The following is a 27249-nucleotide window of genomic DNA, read 5'->3' as shown; positions in this document are numbered from 1 at the left end:
TTTTCTGTACAGTTTTCTTATCTTTATTGATTTATTGATATTAGTGTGCTTCTCCATATATCTCCCACAGATTTCAAACAGCGTTAGAATGTTGTGTTATGATGAAATGACCCTTCCTTCTTTTTACTTTCCTTGATAAATAAAAAAAGCATAGTTCAACTTGGCATAGTAAGAGTAACAATGGCGCCCCGTTGTGGTCAGTACCCGGCGTGAGATTGTCGGTAAACTCCGACTTGAACCGTACTTATACGAAAGAAACCGAGCCGGAGCGGAGCTGTCCGGAACATCCGGCCGTAGCCTCTCAACATAAACAGCAATGGCGGAGGCAGCAGTAGCGTCTACGGCGACTTCACCAGTAACAGGAGGTTGGACCAAACACGTAACCTGCAGGTAAGACAAGGCAGACCTACATTAAAATATCGAAGATGACTATGTCGCCTGTCGTTTGGCAGCAGAATAATGGTGATACGGTGGCTGACGAGTGGCTGACAACAGCGTCTTCCTCGGCTCCACTCAGCTGTTGGTTAGCTAGCTGTTAGCTGTAGCGCTGCTGTTGTTAAGTTGGCTGTGTTATTGTCACTCAGCAGGCTGCTGTGCAGGTTAGCGGCCAGTTTGCTAGCTGCGTTTTCGACAACGAGCAGCTAACGCTAACGCTAATGTCAGGCTGTAATGTTAGACAACTGTCATACAACGGAGCGATAAAACCCTGAACGCAAATGTTACCTATCTCAGCTGTTTACAGCCACTCGGTACACTTTCACTTTATAACTAACCGACGTTAACACCAGCTAGCTTTGCCGGTTGGTGAATTTAAATTCCATAACAGTCACAACACTTGTTATGTGCCTCTTCCAGACTAGACATCGGCTAACGTTATGAGTAGAATTGTTTGTTGTGTCTGTGAGAAGATTATCTTGATTGCGTTGCCAATGTGAAAGTGAAAGACGACATTGACACAGTGGCTCTTTTCTTAGACGTAAAGGGTCGTTCTCCTTTTTAAACTTAACGTTACATTACTACGTTCAGTTTGACATGCGCATATAGGATGAACTTCCGTTAGTATGACAGGAAATCTTTCCTCTGCTTTTGTATTTTCAGATATTTCATGCATGGTCTTTGCAAAGAAGGAGACAACTGTCGATATTCCCATGATCTGACCAACAGCAAACCTGCAGCCATGATTTGCAAGTTCTTTCAGAAGGGAAACTGCGTGTTTGGGGAGCGTTGCAGGTAAAGACGCAAGTAAAATCATTCATCATTCTCAGTACAAATTTAAATTGAGCTTTGAACACAACTGATGTGTTCAAAGTCAGATGCTACAGCCTAAAAAAGTGGTCCCAGTTGTCAGTTGAGCTGCATTATAAGTTCTTTCTAAAACTGGTAGTGGTCTCAGCCAAATGTCAGCACAGCAGCTTTGCCGGCAGGGCTTCTCAGAAGTGTTACAGCCTGCCCCCCAAGTGGATCTGACACCTGAGACTGCTGCTTCCTAATGTCAACATGTTGTTTGTCTGTGGCTGCTGCATGTAGGTCCACGGAATCCCTTGTCTGTGGCACTACACTGTCGCTCCGCTGGGTGCAAGGTGTATTATGCATTTGAGCTTTGTGGAACCAGTGTATGTTTGACATGTGTCTGTGTAACCATAGGTCTTTGTTGCGATGAAATACATGCATGGGAACTTCGGTTGCAGGAGAGTTTTGGGGAATTCCGCTCTTGTTTTTTTGTCAGAGTCTTTCTTATACACAAGTCTGGTCTGTGTATGACGAGGAATGGAACAATTAGTTTCATTATTGGTTAATCTAAAAATATTTTACACAATTTTTTATTATAAAATATGTATAAAATGTCAGAATAAAGTGAGTAATGCCCATAAAAACCTTTGTAGATGCCAAGTTAAAACATTTGTTTTGTGTTTTTTATTTCCAAAAACCTGCAAATATTCATATAAGAGGGGTTGGAACCAATTCATTTTTACTTAAAAATGACTTGTCCGGCTAATCGGTTATCAAAATGATTGCCTATTTCTTATCTGTCAGTTGACTAATTAATTGACTACTGCTTACCATTTTACAAAGCATGTTGGTTGGGGCTACCTCCTAATAGTTGACTGAGCCATTGAGAAGAGTCTTAGTCGACCCACTTGTCATTGGTTGGATAGTAGCAGAAAAAAAAACCCTGTGTGGGAGCTGGGACGAAAGTATCAGGGGATTGTTGCAAACGTACCTTTTCCCTTGTAACTCAGGAAACATCTCACCGGTACATTGTTGCATGTAATTTTGAACTCATTAAATACCTGATGATGACCTGTCAACTATTGGCTTTATCTAACAACTAGGAAAATATTTTATTGGGGGCAGCCCTAATGTTGGTAATATTTTATATTTTTTGTTTCCCATTCCCATGTGGTTTCCATTCATTCCCCCCCTTTTTTTTATGGAAATGAGAGATGCCACTAAACCATACACACTGGTCCTTTAAATCCATACACAATAAACAAAACCTTACATTATTCTAAGAATTTCTGGCAAATAGCTTCAGGTTGCCAAAAGGACAGTATGTTCAATTTCATCAACTGATTCTCTCTAATTAACAATTAAACTCAGACGTCAACATTATTCCAACCCTGGTTTTAGAACACAACATATTTGGTTTTGTTTCTGCGTCTGATCACCAAGCTGGCTTTTTGTTTTGTGAGTTTTGGATGTGTTTTTCAAAGTTTCAGCTGTATCATTGTTACATGTGTGCAGACTAACAGCAGAAACGATGTTCATTCATGGATTGCTTAATGGAGGTAACATTCCCATCCATACAAGCAGATTTTCACACTGGACTGAAATCGGTATCACGCAGTGGCTCCTTACTCCTTGAAAACTGCTTTATTTTTCATCTTAATCTGGCGTTTCATCACAGTAACTCCTGTTAGCTAAAAATCTTATATTTGAAATGAAACTATCCTGTCATCATATTTGTTGGTCGTCTCCTGGCAACAAAAGTAGCAAACTAATCAAAAATAATCATGATCAAAACCTACTACTAAGTTGATGTGAACAGCTGGGAAAATAAAGTGACAATATACATTGATTGCTGTGGGTATGAAGGAATTCTGTAGATTGTATTTGCCACAGTTGCATTCCTAATAACAATGTAGATGTGAAGCTAAAGGCTGTGAGAGTCTGGAGATTTTCCATGTGGAAATGGAACCCTGGCTGCAGCGTGCTTTGAATATGGGCTCAGACATGCAGCGATATGGTCCTTTTGAGAAGCAGATTAGGCTCCCACTATGTTGTCAAGCTTGAGTGTACCCAGACAGCAGCAGCCAGCTTGTACAGACAGTGTCTGCTCCATGTCTGGCTTCAGGAGCATCCCCATAGTTACCGAGGCAGTCGGAGGACCACCCCAACAGCAGCAGGGGCAATTCACTTCCGTACTTACTTGATCCTTTTTCTTGAATAGTCAGCCTACTGCCGGTTGGTAGAGTGAACATAGCACTGAGCTGCTGCTGCTGCTGCTGCTGTGGTGGTGGTGGTGGTGGTAAGTCACATTCCTCCATCCTTGTGATGGAGATGCAGTAAGGGGGGTGTCCTCATTATTTCTGTGACCCTGTGTGGCTGTGCAGCCTGTATTAGGAGTCCAGAGAAAGCCTCTCGCTGGGGGGGGTTTATTATGGTTGAATTCCCTGGGCTCTGTCTATTGTGATGTGCTCTGTCTCGCTCTCTCACTCTGCCTCTGTGTCTCTCTCTCCTGCAGCCCCCAGGGCCAGACAGAGTGCACTGCAGCCTGCATGGCAATTGCATAACACTATGTTTCCCTCCTGCTCTCTTTCTCTGAGCTCCCCCCGTGCTGTTGCTGGGTTCCCCAGGTTCATTCTGCTGCAGCACCCTCCTCATTTATTTATGCATAGCTCCAGCAGCCCCCCTCTCCACTCATCCAGTGCTCCAGGGTCTTTCCGGGAACAGACTGGTTACCAGTGCATTCTGATGGAGCTCGCCATCACAGAGGAGGCTGGAGGAGAAACAGGCCAGGTCTTCCTTTTGTATGGCTGTGTGCACAGGCTGTCACAGCCTGTTAGTCATGCTTTATTGTAGCTATGGAGTTGAGTTGCTTTCTATACTGAGGACTCTGACAGACAGTTCTGTATCGTCGCTGGACCATGAATCCTATTATATTTGTCATTTTGATTTATACATCAACACAATGTCATTCTTACATGACAATAGTTCAATCAGATCAGTTGCATTTAAGCACTCCTACACTCTTCGATGTCACATCATGAAATGTGATAAGTATGACAAACTGTGCATAAGCAAAGGTCATAAAAACAAATCTATCCTGTGGGATGAAATTGGAAGAGTAAGAGCTAATATTACTGATTAGTCCAACAGCAAGAAGGCCTGCATGTCAGGGCTTCTCTCTCCTTTTCTCTTCTCAGCTTAGGTCTCTTCGCCTTTTGTCATTAGCATTGTCCGCTTCCTCGGCATTCCCCGTTCCAGACCTGAAAACCTCCTTCTCCCAGTGGTCCAAAGCTCCTGTGCTGCCAGTGTAAACTAAACACTCCCCCAGTGCTCTGAGCACCCACTCCCTGGTGCAGTACGGCTAAGCTAGCTAGCTAACAGCAGCTACATTTGGCAGCAGTTACTGTCTCTTTAGGGAAACTCTGTAAACGCAGAGAGTTGAGGCAGAGCAGCTAGAGAGAGGGACATCAGAGGGAAAGCCAGAAAACATTTTCTCCGTAAGATATGATCCAGTTTCACCAAAATCAGTGACTTAATCAGTGAGTTAGTAGTTAGTGTTACACACTTGCTTCAACACAGAGTGGGAATGACAGAGGCACATTCGCTCTGTTACAACTCGGTGTAACATCAAAATGATAGTGAATCTGTCATTTTAAGGTCGAAAAGTTCCATAATGTTGCTTTAATTAAAACATTCCTCTCCCCCCTGACAAAGGCAAACTCAGAACTTCCTCTGTGTTTTCTATATAACAGTAAAACATTTTTTGTTTTGACCTGTCAGATTACTCTCAGAATTGAGTAAAACAGCTGATGCTGTGCTTTTGTCATTTTAACTGGGGAAAGCAACAGTCAGCGCAGGCTAACAATGAGAAGGTGCTACCTGAACGTTTTATATATTGATCCTGGCTAACAAGAAAGAGGGCCCCCACGGTGGGTTGCACTGGTTAGCACTGTCTCCTCAAAGCAACAGTGTTCTGGGTCAAACCCCTAGAAAATGTCCTATATCATGATGTCTATCAGTATTATCGATATAAAATACTGATATAGGTTTTATCATTATATCCACTGCTAGCATATGTGGTTGGCATTTTAGTTTGGTAATATCTTATCCTTAACACCATAGCCCATAGCCTGCTTCCATCTTACGTATATAAGGTCTCATAAAACTGTTTCTCAACTGGGAAAAACATGAGATGTGGTTCTAAATATAGCCTCTAGACTAGCTCTGCATTATATCATGGTTTTCCCTCCATGAAGCCTTTATCTTTCAGGCCAAGGCCATTCAGAAAAGCAGTTTGCTGTTTTTCTTTGTTGAAACATCACACCCTTCACTCGGATAGTGAAGCTGTTGTCTGTAGTCCTCTGCTCAGCCCAGCAGGGGAAATAGCAGTTTACATTCCAGTTCCATTCTTATTATTGACAGGGGAGGAAGGAGAACCCAGGTCCTGTATTTTACATGCTTTATCAGACTAATACCACTGTACTGGGCTGCACAAACTGAACCTACTGAAGGGCAAGCTCAGTGTCTTTGAGCTCCATGGTGTTTGTCTGTCTGTGGATTTACTTAATAGTTTTACATTAGTGACTTACAATTTGAATCTATTGTTACTGAAACTGAACAGTTCAGTTGAGTTCAAACTGACCTGGGTTTTCCTTGACGTTTCATTTCAGACTTATGTGTTATGATTAAGTGTGGGAGTTATAATTATCATTAACAATTATCACAAATTAAATTTTCACTAAAAAACAATTTTAAATCATGATGATGTGACATTTGTTGGGGTCTGTCCCAAACACACATGCTTTCTTACATCTGGAGAACAAGATTAGTAGGCCAGGAAATCTCTACAGCACTACAGTACATCATTATAAAGCTGTTTTGTCACACATTTTACCTTTATCATAAAATTGCAGCTTCTGTGATTTGCCATATTGATTTTGATAATAGAGTAATTGTGCTGCCCTAACCGTGATGCTGCTTTTCTCAACAAAAAACAGAGGCAGTCCTGTGGCCAGTAAGGACAAACACAGTTTGACTGTTTAATTCTTTAAGGCTATAAAGACAAAAAAAACAGCATGCTCAACTCCACACCACTCATACACTGTTTGGGCACTATTGTAGCGTAGTAATTATATGATAATAATTCTAATATAATAGTAATTACTATTGGGTGTAGTAATGACCTTTTTTGAGTTCTTGGTATCCTTTTAACTCCTGGGTTGTGCATATTTAGCATCTTAAAATAATGTTTTTGTATTCCTTCCGTTCAGCTGCTCATTGCTCTGGTTCCAACTTCCCTGCATTAGTGCTGTAGGACAGTAGATGGTTAAACTGTAACACTCCTGCTCCCTTGTGCCTCCTCAGGTTTGAACACTGTAAACCAGCAAAGAACGAGGAGCCGCCAACCCCCCAGACGCTGCCGCTGCCCTCCGTCTCGCTGGTTGGCCCATCTGATCCAGAACCCAGTGGGCCAACACCTGGCCCAGGGGCACCAGACTGGGTCAATGCTGCCGAGTTTGTTCCGGGACAGCCATACTGTGGACGGGGTGAGTGACCACATGGAGTTTGATATTGGTACTCATACTGCAAGATAACCCTACATCAATGTGGAATACAGAGGTGCTTCAGTTCCACTCACACGCCATGTGAATTTGTGGTTAGGGTACTTTGTTGTTTGCAATTCAAACAACCTTGGGTGTGTTTGTCCATTTGGATGGGTTAATTTAGTTGTGTGTGAACTCTTGCGGACTAAACAACTGGACCAAGAACATGTGACTCGGGAAATCAGGTCCTTTTGTTTATTACTCTTATTTTGATGACTAGAACTAAAAGACAACAACGTTTTTTTTCCTGTGGTCCGTACAAAGTCAACTGAACAACAGGCATAAATGCCATCTAGCTTACACTGTGGACTAGAGGTTGACTGATGGTAGAGTTTGGAGTTAGGAAAAAAGCTGATAAAACTGGATCACTGTTAAACTAAATTTCTAAGTCAAAGTGATAATTATCTAAATAAATGTATAATTAGGATTCTGACTTGTCCTGGAAAAACTGGGAAACCTGGAAATTTAGAGATTAGTTTTATAGTCATGGAAACACCTGGAAATTGATAACAATGACCAAATATACTGGAAATAATCTATGTTGTCCTGGAAAATTTTAATAGTATTTTCTGACATTCAGATTCTGTAAACCTAGGTGTGTATTTTGTTAGAAACTCAACTGTTGGTAGGATACCCTATGACACTTGAAAGTGGGTTTACCAGATCGGACCGGATCATTTCATCTCCCATGTCAGATAAGAGCTTTTCACACCACTTGCAGCAATTTTGGTCGTCAGGTCTATTTTGGAAATGCTGTAGATGGTCACATCTGCAGGCATAATAATATGCCTAATAGGTTAGAAGTTCAATTATCTGTAAAATAAAATTAATTTGGACTGTTATTTATGCTCAACTGAGGCCACAGTGGGAAAACCAAGTTCGCCACAAGAGTGTCCCATAAATGCTGACCACCATTGTGAGCAAGTGATGTCCCGTTTTGTAAAAAAAAAAGTCCTGGAAAAGCCCTAACCCTAACCCCATTTTTTTTTTTAAAAGAGTGGGAACCCTGATAAATGTATATATCTGGAACTGGACATCAAACTAACCATAAAAAAAATCTGTAAATTCAGTTGAGAAGCCTGATTTCATGATAAGATGTACAATAGCGGTTTGAGCAGGAGCTGGGGAGTTTAAACTGCAAGCCTCAGTGCTCCATTCTGATTTGTTGCTCAGATCAGCTTTTTTATCTTTTTAGTTTGGCTGTTCACAGTATTGAAAGTTCATCCACTGTCACATGGTCTTAATGCAGAGCAGTTAAAATTCTGACTTCCTTGTCAAGTTAAAGGTTGGTTAAGTTGCATTTTGTCTGTACATAAAAGGGGAAAAAAAGTTGTGTGCTGAAAGGAAGGTTAAGATATAGAAGTGTTCTCAGATGAGATTCTCCTCATTCATGTAAGCATGGACAGTTTCAGGCACAAAATAGATGTGTGTAAAAATATTTCCGTCTGTCCTGGTGGACTGTCTGTGTGCAGCTGAACCAGTGAAGGTGGAGAGCTCTGTCCCCCTCATTGAGGAGTTTGACAGTGACGCAGCACCGGATAACAAAGAGCTAAGGAAACAGCTCTGTCCGTATGCCGCTGTCGGAGAGTGTCGCTACGGAATCAATTGTGCCTATCTCCACGGCGACGTGTGTGACATGTGCGGCCTCCAGGTGCTCCACCCCACTGACAACAACCAGCGCTCAGACCACACTAAGGTAAGGGTTACAGAAACAACTTGCTGGGGGCACATTAACCATGCTGCATTCACTGTCACACTGGCTGGAATTTAAAACAGAAATCCAAGAAATTGATACATTTCTTTTTTTAGTCCTTCTTACTGTACCAGTTGTATTTTTTCAATGTATTCATTCTTTCTGCTTTGCGGATCTGTAGAATATCTACCTATCTGTTATGCACACCATTTTCCCCTTATTTTCCATAAATATGTCACCCTTTTTACATATGAGAGTTAACACTTGGAGTTAACGACAGGCCAGACTTCAGATTTGTTGTTGTGGTAACTTTTCTGTAGGGCAGCTGCAATTTGAAGTGCCAGCAGACTGTGCAACTCCTAAAACCGATGTGTCAGAACTCAGGCACTTGCACAGTTGCAACCTTAATTTTCACTCTCATATGCAGCACTAAAGGAGAGCAGCACTGCAACACTGGCAGGCCGTGGTGGACAGAACACAGTACAATACAGTAAAAAAGGATCAGCACGTCTCTAGCTGCCACACATTATTTTTAGTTTGATAATTTGGTGGCATGATTATCTGCTTAGCCTGACTCAGTTTACTGTTCGACAGAATGTTGATGTGAATACTGAATTTGGTCAGATCATTACAGGCCTTGTATTCTCTCAGCTTTATGCTGCCTTTCCTCTGATACATTACAGGATGCCCACAGTTGATTGGAACCCTGGTTAAATGCGGAAATGGTTGTGGTGTGTTGGTCAAACTGTTCCCTCTCCCTAGGCATGCATCGAAGCCCACGAGAAAGACATGGAGATTTCATTCGCAATCCAACGCAGCAAGGACATGATGTGTGGCGTGTGTATGGAAGTGGTGTTCGAGAAGGCCAACCCGAGCGAGCGCCGTTTCGGCATCCTCTCCAACTGCAGCCACTGCTACTGTCTAAAGTGCATCCGCAAGTGGAGGAGTGCCAAGCAGTTTGAGAGCAAAATCATCAAGTGAGTCACTTATTGCCAAGTCGGTTTTAACATAGAAGGAATTGGCCTTGGTATCTTGGTGCATAACAATGAGCATAGAAAAATATAAATGGAGATAATAAAGAGAGACAATATATACAAATATAAAAAGAGACATATACAGTGCTGTGAAAAAGTATTTGCCCTTTTCCTGATTTCTTATTTTTTTGCATATTTGTCACACTTAAATGTTTCAGATCATCAAACAAATTTAATATTAGCCAAAGACAACTCAAGTAAATACAAAATGCTGTTTTTTATATGATGATTTCATTTATTAAGAGAAAAAATCATCCAAATCTACCTGGCCCTATGTGAAAAAGTAATTGCCCCTAAACCTAAAAACCGGTTGTGCCACCCTCGGCAGTAACAACTGCAATCAAGCATTTGCGAATACTGGCAATGCGTCTTTCCCATCGCTATGGAGGAATTTTGGCCCACTCTTCTCTGCAGTTGTTTTAATTCAGCCACATTGGAGGGTTTTTGAACATGAACAGCCTATTTAAGGTCATGCCACAGCATCTCAATTGGATTTAAGTCCGGACTTTGACTAGGCCACTCCAAAACCTTCATTTAGTTTTTTTTAAGCCATTCAGAGGTGGACCTGCTGGTGTGTTTCGGATCATTGTCCTGCTGCATAACCGAAGTGTGCTTGAACTTAAAGTCACAAACTGATGGTTGGACATTCTCCTTCAGGATTTTCTGGTAGAGAGCAGAATTCATGGTTCCATTAATTACGGCAAGTCTTCCGGGTCCTGAAGCAGCAAATAGCCCCAGAACATCACACTACCACCACCATGTTTGACTGTTGGTATGATGTTCTTTCTATGAAATGCTGCATTAGTTTTACAGCAGATGTAACGGGATGCACACCTTCCAAAAAGTTCAACTTTTCTCGTCAGTCCAGAATATTGTCTTGGGGATCATCGAGATGTTTTTGTGAGCAAGTCTTTGTGTTCTTTTTGGTCAGCAGTGGTTTTTGCCTTGGAGCTCTCCCAAGGATGCCATTTTTGCCCAGTCTTTCTTATTGTTAAGTCATGAACACTGACCTTAACTGAGGCAAATGAGGCCTGCAGTTCTTTAGATGTTGTTCTTGGTTCTTTTGTGACCTCCTGGATCAGTTGTCGATGCACTCTTGGAGTAATTTTGGTAGGCAGGCCACCCCTGGGAAGGTTCACCACTGTTCCAAGTTTTCTCCATTTGTGGATAACGGCTCTCACTGTGGTTCGCTGGAGTCCCAAAGCCTTAGAAATGGCTTTGTAACCCTTTCCAAACTGATAGTCAATGATTCTGTTTCTCATGTGTTCTGAAATTTCTTTACATCGAGGCATGATGTGTTGCTTTTTGAGATCTTTTTAGCCTACTTCACTTAGGGCGGCTGTGGCTCAGAGGCAGAGCAGGTCGTTCCTAAATCGGAAGGTTGTGGGTTCGATCCCCAGCCCCTGGTGCCACATGTTGAAGTATCCTTGAGCAAGATACTGAACCCCAAATTGCTTCCGATGCCGTGCATCGGTGTATGAATGTTAGTTTCTGTTCGATGGACTTTGCCATCACTGAGTGAATGTGTGTGAAAGGGTGAATGTGGTCGGAAGACTAGAAAGGCGCTATACAAGTACAGGTCCATTTACCATTTGTCAGACAGGTTCTATTTAAGTGATTTCTTGATTCAACATGTCTAGCAGTAATCAGGCCTGGTTGTGGCTAGTGAAATTGAACTCAGCTTTCCAAAAAATGTGGTTAATCACAGTTAATTCATGATTTAACAAGGATGGGGCAATTACTTTTTCACATAGGTCCAGGTAGGTTTGTATAGCTTTTTTCCCTTAATAAATGAAATCATCATTTAAAAACTGCATTTTGTATTTACTCGAGTTGTCTTTGTCTAATATTAAAATTGCTTTGACGATCTGAAACATTTAAGTGTGACAAATATGCAAACACATAAAAAAATCAGTAAGGGGGCAAATACTTTTTCACAGCACTGTATGTACAATATGACCATTATTTAAATAAAACCTGTGGCTGGGATTTGGGAAGTTCTTCCCTGGAAAACCTACGTTTGTTTTTTATGCTCCATCGCTCTAAGGTTAAATGGTAAATGATTTTGATTATTGTCAAATGTTTTTTAATCAAGTAAAGTGTTGTTGTGTTATATCCTGTAGAACATCAAAACTAATGACCAAAAAAGTTGTGTGGTCTAAATGACAGAGTGTAAAAACTAAAAGGTATTTTCATTTACAGCTAGTTGACAGAAACAAAACACAACTGAGAAACTTTAACTAGCAAATGTCTAATATGTGCTCTCACTTAATGTTTTATTTAAACAACAGGGTTCCTAAGCTGTATAGAAAAATGTGCTATTTGATTTTGGTTTCCAGGTCTGAATTAAGGTCTGAAATAGAAATAGTCGTTATTCCAGAATATCGCCCCTATTCTGTTTTCTAAAATATAAAATGAGTTATTCAGTAAAGTCAGTTATCAGAAAAGTAAGCATATCTTTTCTGAGTTCGGTCTACACCTGCTCTATTTGAAAAGTGTCCTGAGATAACTTCTGTTATGAATTGGCGCTATACAAATAAAATTGAATTGAATTGAATTGAATTGAATTGAATTGAAACCTTTATGGCTGAGTTTATTGGCATTTCCATGGATACATTGAATACACACGGCTGCACAGATTGGGTTTGGTGAGGAGATGGTCATTTATTAGTTTGAGCTACAACCTTCTGGCAGTTATTTGTCCAAATGGTAGCATACATAGTCAGAATGTAAAAGACATGTTAACAGTAGGATTGTAAAGTCAGTTATTTACATAATAAACAGCTAGCATTGTGACATTTGAGTCTGCAAAAGTATAGAATTTAGAAAATGTGTAGGAACCCTGAAACAAAATCTAATTTGCCATTGATTAATTTTCAGTCAATAACCCAATCAAGATCCATAAATGGACTAATCATTTCAACACTTCCAGAAGTAAAGCTTGTTACATCGGTTGTATTGAGCTGATGATATCCAGTGATGATGTTCAGAGTATATCTGAAAAACTCAGGAACAAATATGAATGGTTAAAAAAAAGAAATGTAAGCAGAAATTATGTTCAGAGCACAGAAAAGCAGAAAATTGCTGAACTCAGCACTCAGTTCCCACACTGATATTTATTTAAATAATCTCCAGGGTCTTAAAAAGTCTTCAATATGATTTTGACAATATGATTAATAATTGATTGGATTGATAAAGTTAACATTACTTGTGTAACCTTTTTTAGTCTTGCTTTTAATGTGTTTTTACTAGGGATGTCAGATAATATCGGCCCTCCGATATTATCGGCCGATATTCACCAAAAAAATTTAATATCGGGAATTATCGGTATAATCGGTATATTATAACCGATGTTTGTTCTGTAGGCTTCAGCATTTCCGAGCTTGCATGAACGCAGCATGGGACGTTTACCGGCGTGCGCTAGATGACGTATAGCAACAACAACTACACACTAGACTGGTTGGTTGCTAACCGTGGCTAACAAGCAAACAATTTAAAGCTGAATGATTTTAATATTAACACAAAATAAGTGCAATGCACCTTAAATATTTGACCCTGCTATGAGCTGTTCCTTAACCAAACTAACAATTGGCTTAGAATTTACATTAGCACTCCTTCAGGTGCATAATACAATTAAACACATTAACCAAAGCAAGTGCTTAGCTAGCGATTAGCGCGTAGCTAGCGATTAGTGTGAGCGCTCTTTTCAGTATTAATACAATGAAAGTTGAAGTTGTTCTCTTATTTTGCACAGACAGTGTTTACATTTGGAAAGCCATGTTGCATTTATGTATGCATCCAGTGGGGCATCACAATAAAATGAGGCATAATGTGTTAATTACACAATAGGAGATATGTTTTGTTGTTACCTAACAGTTTTGGTGTAAAAAGCCTGCCTATATCGGTATCGAGTGATATCGGTATCGGAAATTGAGAGTTGGACAATATCGGAATATCGGATATCGGCAGAAAAGCCAATATCAAGCATCCCTAGTTTTTACTAATTTTCATTCATATCCTTATTGCCATAATGGTCTTAATCTTTTAAAGGTTTTTAAAGATATTTTTTTCACAAAACCACTGGCTTAGAAACAACCATGTAGGGGGAATGTATGAGCTCAATTAGGGTCAATTAGACCCTTATTTCAGAGAATGCTTTCTGATAAAGAAAATGTTGACAGCCATTTGCAACATATTGCAAATGATAAATGTGGTCAGGATGCCACACCGGCCCAACCCCAGTGACCACACAGCTCATCTTTAACCATACTCGTACTGACTCTGATGTTCTTGGACTCTTTCTACCACTTGTTTTGTTTTTTGTGCAGGTCTTGCCCAGAGTGTCGAATCACATCTAACTTTGTCATCCCAAGCGAGTACTGGGTCGAAGATAAGGACGACAAGCAGAAACTCATCCAGAAATACAAGGACGGCATGGGGTACATTTCCTCTACTGAGGGACCTCAGAGGATACACATCCATACACTCACTACACAAACCTTAAACAATAAGAGCATCACTACTGCAGTGACCCCTCATTTCTACCGTCTGGTTTGTATCTACAACAAATCAAAGAAACCGGGACACAATCCAGAAGTATCCTGCATCTTGTAGTTTTCACTAAAGTCGAACCTGATTTTTCTTTTTGTTGTAATGAGTAAATGAGTGGTGCATTCTGAAGCAAGTTGGAGTCTCTGACTGAGCAAGTTGCTCACTCAGTCTGAGATAATGTATCAAGACAGTGCTTATCAACTGTCTTGGTTAACCAGGTTTATTAGGGTCTGTGCACATTTCCATTAAAACGGCGTTTGGTGCGTCATTTTACACATATTCCGCATAAAATGGACCAATCGTGTGACGCCTACTTCAGTCAAGAGGAACAGGATGTTTTAATGGAGAGCTATAAAAAATATAAGAGAATTATTACAGCAAAAAGCAACACTGTTGCTGCAAATAAGGCAAAAGAGGAATGCCGGCAGAAAACTGCTAACTGTAAATTAATATATATTATTAATAATATACAGAAAGTTCATTCTTTTATATTGTTTTTTTATCATTATTTATATTGTGTATTACTAACGTGACAACTGCACGTTAGCCACTGTCACATAATGTAGGATACATGGAAATCACTCTAGTTTTTCCGCAAATCGGAGTGAGAGTTTTATTGATTGAATACTATCTGTGATAAATACTAATAGACTAAGCTGTTTTCCAATCTGTGCTTATTAGCTGCAATACCAGCAGGGTAAAACAGACTTGGCAGCCAAACAGGACCAAACCTATAAACATCATCCTGTGCTGTGCCTGCATTATTCTATTAGTGTGTGGAGGATGAGCTGTGTAACATTTGAATGTTACTATTCAATTTATTACTATTAATATTAAGTAAACCTGCATCACCAACTCAATGTGTGTAGGTTCCCGTGGCAATGCCATGCATATAGTTTGCACTACTGTAATTAAGCAGCTTCTTTCTGCTACATTACTAACATATGGCTCAACAACTTTCTGAATATAACATGTTCCCTCAGCTGAGAATCTATAACAATCATAGAGAGTATCATCATGAAAATAATTAAATCCCAAACTGATCATAACCTCCTCCAGAGCAGGTTAGGTGTGCAGCCTAAGTAACCATGGCGATCTAGCCAGGTTAAAAGAAGAACTTCATGACAGTGAAAACTCTAGGCTCAACATACTGTACCTTACTAACCCATTAATCTCTTCTTGGTATCCCCCTCTGGTCTTCTTAAGGTGCTTTATTAACAGTTGAGTACCAGCAATTAAAAGTTCATTATTTTCTCTGCAGGATGGAGTTTTGAATAGAAAGCTGTGGAGCTAGTGGATGGGATCAGAGTGGGATGGTGAATCTGCATGAGTGGGTGGTAATGGTGGGAAACTCTGCAGGGAGTGGGCGGATGCAAGACTGAGAAAAACAGTCCAGTGCAGACTTCAACTATGAAACATTTTATTTAATTAACAAAAGGCTCCACCGAGAAAACATCCATCACCCAAAGATCGATCAGTTTTAGTGCTCTGAATCACTGACACAGTCTGACTTGCTGTGTGTAATCTCTGGTTTGTCTTCTCCAGGAGTAAACCATGTCGATACTTTGACGAGGGTCGTGGAACCTGCCCCTTTGGCTCAAATTGCTTTTACAAGCACGCCTTTCCTGACGGACGGCTGGAGGAAGCTCAGCCCCAGCGAAGACAGACTGGATCCAACAGCAGGAACCGGGTAATATCACACACACTTATCTCAGCAGCAGTTACTAAAAATACATTAGTACAACCAACATTGTCACAGTTTGTACTGTCAACATAGTTTCATGACTTTCAATAGTTTTCAAAGGCTGCTAGTCTAATAACAACAGTAGCAACACCTCCTCAACTGTAGTGCCCTCTGCTGGAATTGGAAAGTTAATTAGAAACACCTCTGAGGTGTAACTCTACAATACAATATTACATTGCTTTAAATGCTCTCTATTAGCAAATTGTTTGTGTGTTGACATTAAGAAATCAGAATCAGAATTATGTTTATTGCCAAGTAGGTTTTTACACCTACGAGGAATGTGACCTGTTGCATTGGTGCATAAAATATACAAATATACACCTCAAAAATGACCTGCCAATTAACCACCAATTAGAATATATAAAGGTACATGTGTCACCTGACGGTTGAAATTGCATTAAAAAACTTGAATAAAAACAAAAACATTTCAATCATTACATGAGTAGTGCATAAACTAGTTAACATAAGTTACAACTTTCTGATGTGTGAAAATAAAGTAAAAAGTGATTACCTTAATTTCCGGACTATTGAGCGCACCTGAATATAAGCCACACCAACTAAATTTAAGAAGGAAAAAAAAATTGTACATATATAGGCCGCACTGGTCTATAAGCCGCAGGTGTCCATGTTGTAACATGAGATATTTACAAAGAAAGATTTTTTAAATTTTTTATTAAATAAATGCTGCCGTCTCCAACGTCTCACCATCGATTCGTTGATGCCAAGCTTACGTGCAGCAGCTCTTCTTCGACAGCCAGATCGATTGCTTTTAACTTAAAAGCTGCATCATGTGCATTTCTTCTTGTGTTTTCCATGATGAAGGTGTGTACATGATGCGCAAAATGACTGAATGAATTGAATGAATTCAAACTGAATGAATTCAAAACACAATCAAACTAGCGTCTTCCTTGGCGCATTATCTCTTCCACCTGTCTGTCTCGCTCTTGCGCTTCCTGCTAGAGCGCCCCCTGGAGGACGTTAGCCCGTAAAAATGTATAGATTAGCCGCATCATTGTTTAAGCCGCAGGGTTCAAAGCATATGGAAAAAGTAGCGGCTTATAGTCCGGAAATTACAGTAGCATTAATCATATTACACAGGGGTTTCTGTCTGTCTGCTCACTCAGTGGTGGTTCCATTTGTTAAATGAAATTAGGACATACCTGGGAAAACTTCAATGATAAATGTGAACAGATGTGTGATGTATGATGGGAGATTTTCACTTGCCACTAGATGTCAGACTTAATACCAGAATCTCAGACCAAAACAATAGGCGCTACAGCTGACCAGACTCCATTGACAAAACCAGGCATTTTATGTAGCAGGTAATTGTAAAATATACTTCAAACTGGACAGAAACACACATCACCAAAAACCCGTCTGTCTTTCCACTGTTCCAACAATCCCCAACTATGAGTTGGTCATATAAATACTTTGTTTACCAAGATAGATAAGAAAATAGAGAACGCAGCGCAGTACAGTGGCTGCCATGTAATGTTAGGTAATGTTTGGTGACAAATGCGGCAGATAGGTACTCCTAAAAGTGTTTGTTTTTGCCACTGACAGGCTCAAAGCGTCTGACAACATTATGGAAAGGATCCTTAAAGAGAGAGACCTTTTGGTTAACCAGAAACAGCTATAATATTATATTATAATATAATGTTATTATCACTGCCCACCAGACTCATAGACAAAAAACTATTACCTTGTGTAATATTCTGACTTCATTCAAAGTGGACAGAAACAAAATAAAAAAGTCACCAAAACAGTCAAAAGTTAGTCTTTCACTGTTGTCCAACAATAACCAACTCTGGTTTGGTTGAAATAAATTCCTAATTCATCAACATAGATGATAAAAACAGCCGTTTCAGTCGCTCTACTGTGCTGCACACGGAGCAGACAGGCCATGTACACAAACCACAGAGAGGCTGTGATAGCAATACAGGCAGTGGGAGTGTGACATCATTCTGGCATTTGGCATCATTTTGAGGTAGGAAGTCAAAATTATTAATCTCATAATCCTGATTTAATAAATGAGAATTCTGAATTAGTACCATAAATCTGTGAGAACCTAATTGTTGTCATTCCTAACATTGAATTATTTGCTGGCAGAAATGGGTTTATGTAGACGAGGATTGATAACAGCTGCATCAGATTAAGTTATTATCCCCAGAATAGATTCTTGTTTGAAAATAAAACTCTCTCCCCTTCCCGCTCCAGAACTCGAGGCGGACGCCACTGTGGGACATCTTCGACGAGCGGGAAAGCACCGATTCCTTTGACAACGAGGACGAGGAGATGGTGACGTTTGAGCTGAGCGAGATGCTCCTCATGCTGCTTGCGGCAGGAACCGATGATGAGGTGACAGATTCAGAGGATGAATGGGACTTGTTTCACGAGGAGCTGGACGATTTCTATGAGATTTACCTATAGCAGCTCCCACGACTAACCCTGCCCCACCCCCTCCTCCTCCATATGTATACTAGACACTAGAATGGACTGTCTTGTGCGAGTGATGGACAGTAGCTTTTCCCCCACCCCCTGTATTGTGGCAGTGCCTTTAAGCAGGCCATTAATAAATGAACTCATAAAAGATTAAAAAAAAGATAAAAAATCCAACAAGTCAGTGCGCTCGTGCTAAACATTTTCTAGACATCTATCCTCGTGAGTCTATCTTGTGCAGTTCATGTTAAGAGGTAAAATAATAAAATGACAAAAAGAACTCAATATAAGATTTAACAAAAATTATAACTTTCTTCAAATATTGCTAATAAACATTGTCAGGTTTATTTGTGGGTGTGGGTTTGACTTGTTTATCATCTACCCAGGTGTTAATATGTATTTCTGAGACTCTGAGGATGCACTCGAACTTACTCAGCACCATTTACTGTAACCGTGATGGGCATGTTGTAAGATTTTACTTGCGGTTTTTGAAGGCCGGACCTTTTTTTTTCTTTATTAAAGCTGATGATAGCCATTATATTGTGCTGATGATTAATACATTTACCATAATCATTTTCATATTGTACTGCAAAGTATTTAATGTGTCCCCTAGAAATCTTTACTAGCTTTTTTCAGGGTTGAATGAATTTGGATCATAATTGAACGCAAGCTCTTAGGGTTGGTGGCAATTTAAAGCAAGGTGACCACTAGCCCTGATCCTTGATGGCCATCTTTGCAACTCAAACATTTTAGGCACCCAGGGGTTCATAACATTTGGTACAGAAATAATGTAAAAAGCCATATCTAATACCATGGGATTTAAACTGATCTTGAGCACACTAATTTGAGCCTACAAAATGCTGCTCAGTGCTGCCAACTGACTTTTCCCGCCTCTTATTCCTCTGTGCTCCAATAACAGTTCCAACAGTTGAACTGAACAGTTCCTCGGTCAGAACCTCAGTCAGTTTTCTCCTTTCCTGTACTTAATTATGCTATGTGCTAGACTCTGTGTTGAAAAGACAACCACATTTTGACCATGGTTAACTTAAGATGTGATTTTTATATATATATATATATATATATATATATATATATATATAAAAGTCACCTTTTATCTTTTTAACCAACATCAAAATGTGATTGTCTCATCAACATAGATGAGCTTGTACAGGAAAGGAGGAAGTTGACCAAGGCTTGCTAAACTGTTATTAGAGCACAAAGCAAAAAGGGCTTAAAGTCTTAGGAAGGGTTAGCTGTGGCTGAACTGATATTATAGCAATACTACTGAACATAATTCCTATAACTTCCAGCCACCAGGGCAGCACTGCAGTCAGTGAGACATTTTATGAATTGCTCAGTGACTGAAGTGTCTGGGTTACAGAGATGGTGAGTTAGGGCTCTGATGATAGACTGTATAGAAGTGGACGTAGCCTCCGGGGCAAAATTTGCATCCCAATTAATATCACAGTCAAAATGGCTGATAGCTTTAGTGTTAGCTATGTTAATGGTACCTGGCCCGGCCAGGTTTAAAGCATCTTTCACGATAAACTAGTTTCTCTCCATCCCCACGACTCATCCAAATATATGGTCACTTCTGGCTCCAAAAACAACAAAGATGGCGACGAAAATGCCAAACTGGATGTGTCCACTTTTTTCATACAGTCTGTGGCCCTGATACCATGTAGGACAGGTCCTGGATCAGCACTAGGGATAAACCTGCTAATTGGCTATAGGCTAAATGACCCCCAACCTTCCTCTTTTACCCCCTCTCTCACATGCACCTGTGCACCTATTGAAGCAGTCTGAGAAACATACTTCCTTTGAATTAAGTTACTGTGCAGTTGAAGCTTCCTAAGTCCTGCCCCTTCTTGGTCTGTGTTCCAGTAACAGTTGAGGAAGGCTTGGTCAGAACTTCTCTACTTAGATATGCTATGTGCTCGTCTATGTTGAAAAAAGGGCACATTTTGAAGATGGTTAAAAGATAAAAGTGACATATTAGCTAATGTTAGCAAAATGCTAGCTAGGTTCTGACCGAGGTTTGAGCAAAAAGAGGCGGGATTTAGGAAGGGTCAATTAAGGTTAAGAGCCATGTCCGGTTTTCCAGATACTTTGTCTTTCTGTGATCTATCTATCTAAATATCTAACTTCTTGTAGTTTTGCATAAAAATCCAATTATACATCAGTAAACTGCTACTTCAGTCAAATGGACAAAATAAAAATCTTTTTCCCCTTCCACCATCCTGAATCTCAGCATCAGGAACACCTGCGGTACCAAAAGGCAAGCCCTTCCTCTAAACCAGGTTTCAGAGTCGACATTTGTGATTAAAAACTCTTCAGCAGACCTGCAGTGCAGAGAATCGTGGAGCAGAGACTTTTTTTTTTATTTCCCACAACACCCGTATGAAGTGTAGATTCACTGTTCTGTCGGCTTAACTGAGTAATGCATATTAAGCTTTGCTGCTGAGATATTCATCCACAGACTTCTGATAGCTGGTCTCAACCTGTTGAACTCCATTGGAATGCATATGTTTATACTGAAATGTGTGTTTTCTATGTTCACAGCCATCCATCTTAACTTGAAATTAAAGTTTATTATCAATCTCTGCTCTGTCTGGACTCTAAATCTTTATGCTTGTCTTGTCTGCTTGAAAACAACCAGTCAGAGCTGAGAAAGATAGAAAGATGCTGGTTGTTGAGTCTCATTCCCAGGGACCTTAAGTGTATCTATTTGACTCCCTGGGAATGAGACCGGACAATCAACTATTTTTCTCGGCTCTGATTGGTTGTTGGATGGATTCTTGCAAATACCATTAGGAGCACTAGGAGGAGCCAGAGGAACCTGATTTTTCACAGATTATCCGTCACATGTAATACTTTCAGGTATAGTGAAAGTTTCAACAAATATGCCACAGTTATTTTTATAAATATTCTCAACTGCAGCTTCAATTGTGGCGATTGCAACTTCCTGGAGGGACTGACTAGTAAAGCACTAGCTGCTCTACAGCAAACAGCAGACAGGCCCAGTTAGAGACTAGCTGGTATACATAGTGGAGTGTTTAAATAAAGTAATAAGTAAAGTAAGTAAAAGGTTTAACAGTTTTGCTGGGGGAGCCCTTGCAACTCCCTCGAGGACCCTTGGTCGTCCCCGAACCCTATGTTGAGAACCACTGAATTAGTGGGTACTTAAATGTATTTATATTTTAGGCCATATGTTTGTTATAATTCTGCCAGTGAACAGTATATTTAACTGGAGCATTATTGTCTTTACATTACAAATACCAACAGTAACGCTTTAATAGCTCTGAGGGGAAACAAAGCAGCACTTTGGAGCTAGACTAGATAATATGGAATGAATGAACATCCTGAAGAAAAGTGAAGCAGCTGCACTGTATAACAGCATAACTACTCAATAAAATGAAGGCAAGAAATTACAAGCAATATTATTAATGAAGTAAATCTATGTTTGTTATTGAGTTAACATCAATGAAGTGATAGCCTTTATATGTAGGGTGCTATATGCTATATATTCAATATGAGTAGATTGAAATAGAAAGAAAAAAGGAATTAAATAACATATAAACAATGATACTGATTTGATCTGAATTGATCTACATATCAAATAAATATATCATTGAGTAATAATGCTACAGTATTATAAATGTATTCAATGCACTCAATTAACTATAAATAGTCCATTCCATCTCAGTCCATACCTTCCTTTGCGCATGACTGTCTCTCTCTACCTTTAAAAGCATCAGGAAGGAAGAAAGGGGAAGAAAGGGAGGCGACCGCACAAATACAATGATCTCAGAAACTGGGAACGACAATCCGAAGGCCGACTATCTCCGATCCCAAGCGAGCTACTGCCCAGACTCCCCCGTCTCCTCTTCTCCGGATTCTGGGCAGCTGAGCAGGAGGCGGGACACCCAGACCACCAGCGGCAGCATCATCCCGGAGGAGAGCGGCAGCATCCAGCCCCTGGTCTCCTCCTCAGCCGCGGCCGCCGCCTGCATCATGACATCGGGGGAGTTCATCCAGAGCGCTCCGCTGCTGGCGCACAAATCCAAGCGGAGTGTGCTCTACAAGGCTCTCTGCTTCCTCCTCCTCATCTTCCAGGGCGGCATTCTGGACTTCTACCTCATCATCTTCACCGACCTGTACTGGTGCTCCTGGATAGCCACGGACCTGGTGGTGATCTCGGGCTGGGGGATTTTCTTCATGAAGAACGCGCGGAGCAAGAGGGAGCGGGCCTGCGGCTTCCACCAGAAGAGCTCCATCTTCGGCTGCAACCTCGGGGAGTTCACCTACGCCTACCTGGCCTGGCTCATCTATGTCATCGCCTGTACTCCGAAGGTGGTGCTCATCCTGGAGACCTCCATCCTGGACCTGATCGCGCTCAAGGTCCCGTGCGGAGTGACCGGCTTCAAGATCATCATGCTGCTGTCCGCGCCGCTGCTCTTCTGCCTCATCAACTCCATCATCGAGGACCTGAACGGTGCGACGCGGCACCGCTCCCAGAGCTGCTTCATGAGCACCTGCCTGGACCTGCTGGACAGCTTCACGCTGGTAGAGATGCTGCTCCGGAACGAGATCCCCGTCGTCTACTTGAAGTATACCGTGATCTCGGTGTATTTCGTTGCCCTGGCCGTGCCGGTGATCTGGCTCTACGAGCTGACGGCGTCCGAGCTGCGCTGCCGGTGGCTGTGGGCCCGCTTCTCCACCGGCCTGGTGGTCAACGCACCCCTGCTGGTGGTCAGGTGCTTCCAGGTCTACGTCTACAAGATGCCGGTGTCGGTGTTCATGTTCAAAAACATCTTCTTCCTGGTGTGTAAGCTCCTGGAGCTGGTGGAGCAGTGCGCGGCGGTGCAGGGGGTCCGGAGGCTGGCCGGCGGTAGCAACCCGGCCCAGTTCTCCCACTGCGTGTCCGAGAACGACATGTGTCCGCACGGGTACGTCAACACCCTGGCCGTCACCCAGTCTTAAGAGCCCGGGCTGAGGGCCCAGGGTGCTCGAGAGCCGTCTGCCTGTGGCGAAGTCGTGGTGCGTTCCAGACACAGCTGGAAAATGGAAAATCCCAGTTATATCCGAATTACAACCAACTATTGGGAGCATAAAGACTAGTTTTTTGGTTGAGTAGGCTACTCGTTAAAATGTACTTGTTCCAAATAATTTTTCCACATTATCTAAATCAAATTAGACCCTTAATCTTGCAATAGTGCATTTAATTAAGTGCTGGTAATATGTCAACTGAATTACTTTTTAGAGTGTAACTATGGCTAAATAATGCTCCAAAGTTGGGCTAAAGTTTGGCATGGTCGTTTTCAATTAGATTCCTTGACCTCTGACCTCAAAATATCTGAATGAAAATGCGTTCTAAGGGTTTTGCATGTGGTATAAATGTGTTATTTTCTATATACTGGGGTCCATAAACATTGGTGGAATTGCATAAAATGGGCATGAATGGAAAGCTGACACATACACATACCTGCATAAGTCAGGGCCACTTGTGCAACCCCAGTCAGAATAGTCTGAAAATGCCACTAAACAGACACAAATTAGACCACAGATATTTTTGTCCTAGGGTCCTCCATCTGATAGGCATTTTTTTTTTCTTTGAGAGGTTTTATCACAGAAAGTGTATGCAACCCATAACCTAAATATGGAACTACAGTAGAAATAAATGATTCCCCTTTTTGCTGCAGAACCCCTGGAACCCTCTCAAGGACACCTGGGGACACCACTTTAAGGATACAAACTGAAACTCATTAAACAAATAGGCTACAATTAAATGTGCTGTAACTGCACTGAGGTTAATATGATGTGATGCAAAAACAAAAATATATAGATTCATCATTAAAGGCTTAAACCGTTTCTAAAGCAGTGTGACTGTGTAGGTGTTTACATCGTGTGTTGCTACATTAGATTGACGTCAGATAACTGCATCTCTGATAGCTTTGAGCTCACTAACCCCTCTAAGCTTTATATTTCTTACTTTCGGGGCCAATGGCATTTTATATAACTGGAGAATTTCACATTTTTGGACATGTCTGGAACGCATCATGGGTATCAGCCTTACAACGCTCCTTCTTCAGACCAGTCTACAGGTGCTACAGTCAAACCCAATACCTGCAATAGCCCAAAACACATGGAGAACCAACACAGGACCTTGTGGAGTTGTGTGTGTGTTCAGTCTGTGAGTGTATTCACCACACTTGGTTGGGAGACAGAGAGACCAGACTGTGTGTTATGTTGGGACGCAAAGTGCAATTTGAAGAATCCTCTAATCTGACTCAGAGCTCCATCCTTGTACATCAGTGTTTTCTATTGATGCCAGTGTCGTATGCGGGTCCATGCTGGTTCTAACACTGAGAGTAGAGTAGACAGGGGTGTGTACGTTAATGCCATGAATCCAACAGTGCCATGACAAACAGGTTTTCTACAGCCTTTTTCAAATAGAACCCTGGACAACAGGAGCTTCTGTTGGTCGCTGGCTGTGCCACTGTTTTACTACTTCTGTCACTTTTTGGATCTCGAGTCCTCAAAGATCACTGGCTACTGGTCACTCTTACATCTGTTTTTAAGCGTCTCTGGGTCACCCAAGGGCCCAGCTCTCAATTTTTCCAAAAAACACCCATTTATTCATTCACCTGCCTGCAGTATTTCTTCTTTGCTAAAAAGGTCACATGCACCAAGTATACAGAAGATCAGAGCAGACTCTGAAAAAGGTAGTTTTCAACACACCTGTGAGTCAAGTGTGAGACTGTAGGTATTTTGGTTTCTTTCTTAGTACTTTATAACAAATTGAATCCCATTTCTCTTGAGAAAATCAATTTAAAACCTCTTTTCGCTATGTCATGACAAAATAAGTAATGGCAGTCTCTTACCAAGCCAAATCAATTATGAGATAGGAAGTCCAAGTCACAACCTTGACCTGAAAGTCATAACTTTTACATAAAGCTGCACTAATCAATATTTTTATATTAAGAATAGATCAGATGGCTATGTGTAATCTAATGTTTCTGATCTGGAGGAACCCACAAAGACTCCAACTCTGCAGTTCCTCTCACCTCTACCAGGATCTTTAGCTTCTTTTAGCCCACAACTCCAAATGACTGATGCTCTTTCTGCTGAATGTGTAACCACATTCACAATACCTAGTCCCTCCAAGATTTCGTGGGCTTTTTGGGGGATTGTTTCGGCCTCAAATGCCTGATTTTATGGCAGCTTTTCTAAAGATTGTGATGGATGTTGTTTTTAAGCATTTCTTTTTTAGATAAATCATTAAAATCAAAGGCATCTTGTTCTTGAGAATGAGTGAGAATAAAAGTAGTTTGGTGACATATGGCTCAACGTTTTGGGACTGCTATGAAACTCAAGGGAAACTACAATGATGGGTCAAATTTGCCAATAAGTTGTGGTGATTGGACAAAACTTTGCACAAAATTCACAGGGATTGGTTGAATTTGTGTTAATTGTTTCTATCACAGCATAACATAATAATGAGCTCCTCTCTTCCTCTCTCTCTCTTTCTGCACTCATTCATGTCCCATTAATGCATGTTACTAACTTCACTTCTTCCCCGGAGTTCTTGTGCTTTCTCGTCTCGCAGGTTCTCATGGATCCTGGTGGAGCCTCCTGCCATGGTCCTGCTTGACTGCCATTGCTAATATCACTGATATTACTGTTATTATTATTATTAATATTATTATTACTACAGTTACTATTATTACTATTGTCACTGCTCATTGTCCCCCATCGTCGCTGTTGTCATTGTCATCGTCTTCTTCATGTTCATCATCATCAGTGGTTGTTGCTACTGTTGTTGCTGTGCACCTGTCTGTCTGTCTGTCTGTCTGTCTGTCTGTCTGTCTGTATAACAACTGACTGAATAACAACTCTGTAAGGTATTAAGATGTCAGTGTTTTCAGACGTGGCAGGTCAGAAAATATGATGTAATTTTATGGTCTAATGCATTGTTGAACTGGAAAACAATACTAATAGGGCTACCAGATCATCGGTGCTCATTTGGGTATTTTAGTGATTGATGACTTGGAGGAATTGTGGACAAGTGCTTGGTTCTTCCAGTCTTTATGCTAAGGTAGGCTAAACAGGTCTCAGACCTTGATGCACAGAGATGACACTAACTTCGACCTTAGACAAACAGTCAAACATTTTGACTAAAGGAGTCTTTCTCTTCCATGAAGATGAATCACAAATTTAAACAAATAAATCCAACAGGCTGTGTTGAACTCAACCTTTTTCAGAGTGTTCATAGTAGTTTCCATACTGATGGATCACTGTATCCAGGTGCTGCTGGCAAACACAGCTGATTCGTCTTATCCACCAACGGGGATCCAGCTCCATTCCGGTTCCTGCAATGCTAGTAGTTTTGAACCATTCAGAGTATTTAGACCAAAAATAAATCAGTTCGGAACTCAAAATGTTGGCTTCCAGCTGGAACCAAAAAATAGCAGGTTTTCTTTGGGAACCAAAGTGGGCGTGTCATATTCTACAGGTTGATGACACATCCTTGAATATAGTGGTTCCGGTGGTGGAATTGGTGGAAATGTGGGCTGGCTCAAGAACCAGAACTATTTTGGGTCAGTGCATTATTTACAGCAGTACTTGCTGAACTGACGCTACAGTTTAGTTTGCATAGCACAGTGTCATGGCATGATCACCGTCCTCCCTGATGAGCTCTTCCATTAGCTTTTAGTAATGTGTGTAAAAATCATGGCTGATCATATTAGATAAGTACATGTGGCTGCAGATGATGTATAGTGACGATATTGTGCAAAATGGCTCTGAGGGGTCTGAACTGATTTTAGTGCCTATAATTTTGGAGCTGAATGAACTTACAGTTCATGAGGTGACTTTAATCATAGCAAGGGTATATGTGCAATTTGTTTGCGTCTATGTGAGCGATCAGTGAATGCAGGTTGGAGGTTGTGCCTT

General features: G+C 41.0%; 2 protein-coding genes across 3 annotated transcripts in view; both read left to right on the top strand.

Moving 5' to 3' along the window:
• The first annotated feature begins 246 nt into the window (after positions 1-246).
• On the top strand, positions 247-20898 carry mkrn1 (makorin, ring finger protein, 1). Its single transcript, XM_051392039.1, has 8 exons — positions 247-390; positions 1099-1230; positions 6595-6776; positions 8306-8529; positions 9289-9503; positions 13889-13999; positions 15657-15801; positions 18073-20898. The coding sequence occupies exons 1-8, from the start codon at positions 317-319 to the stop codon at positions 18283-18285; spliced, it is 1296 nt and encodes a 431-aa protein (XP_051247999.1). The 5' UTR covers positions 247-316; the 3' UTR covers positions 18286-20898.
• Positions 20899-22081: 1183 nt separating this feature from the next.
• Positions 22082-27249, top strand: part of tmem121b (transmembrane protein 121B) — a 616846-nt gene continuing 611678 nt past the window's right edge. For both annotated transcript variants that reach the window (XM_051392047.1, XM_051392046.1), the window contains exon 1: positions 22082-25903. In XM_051392047.1, the coding sequence (XP_051248007.1) occupies positions 22096-23277 (1182 nt within the window). In that variant the 5' untranslated portion in view covers positions 22082-22095 and the 3' untranslated portion in view covers positions 23278-25903. The remainder of the gene's footprint in view (positions 25904-27249) is intronic.

The sequence above is a fragment of the Dicentrarchus labrax genome, unplaced genomic scaffold (genome assembly GCF_905237075.1).
Source record: "Dicentrarchus labrax unplaced genomic scaffold, dlabrax2021, whole genome shotgun sequence".
NCBI classification, from domain to species: Eukaryota; Metazoa; Chordata; class Actinopteri; family Moronidae; genus Dicentrarchus; species Dicentrarchus labrax.
Note: the sequence above shows the minus strand (reverse complement) of the source record. Positions and strands in the feature narration are given on the sequence as shown.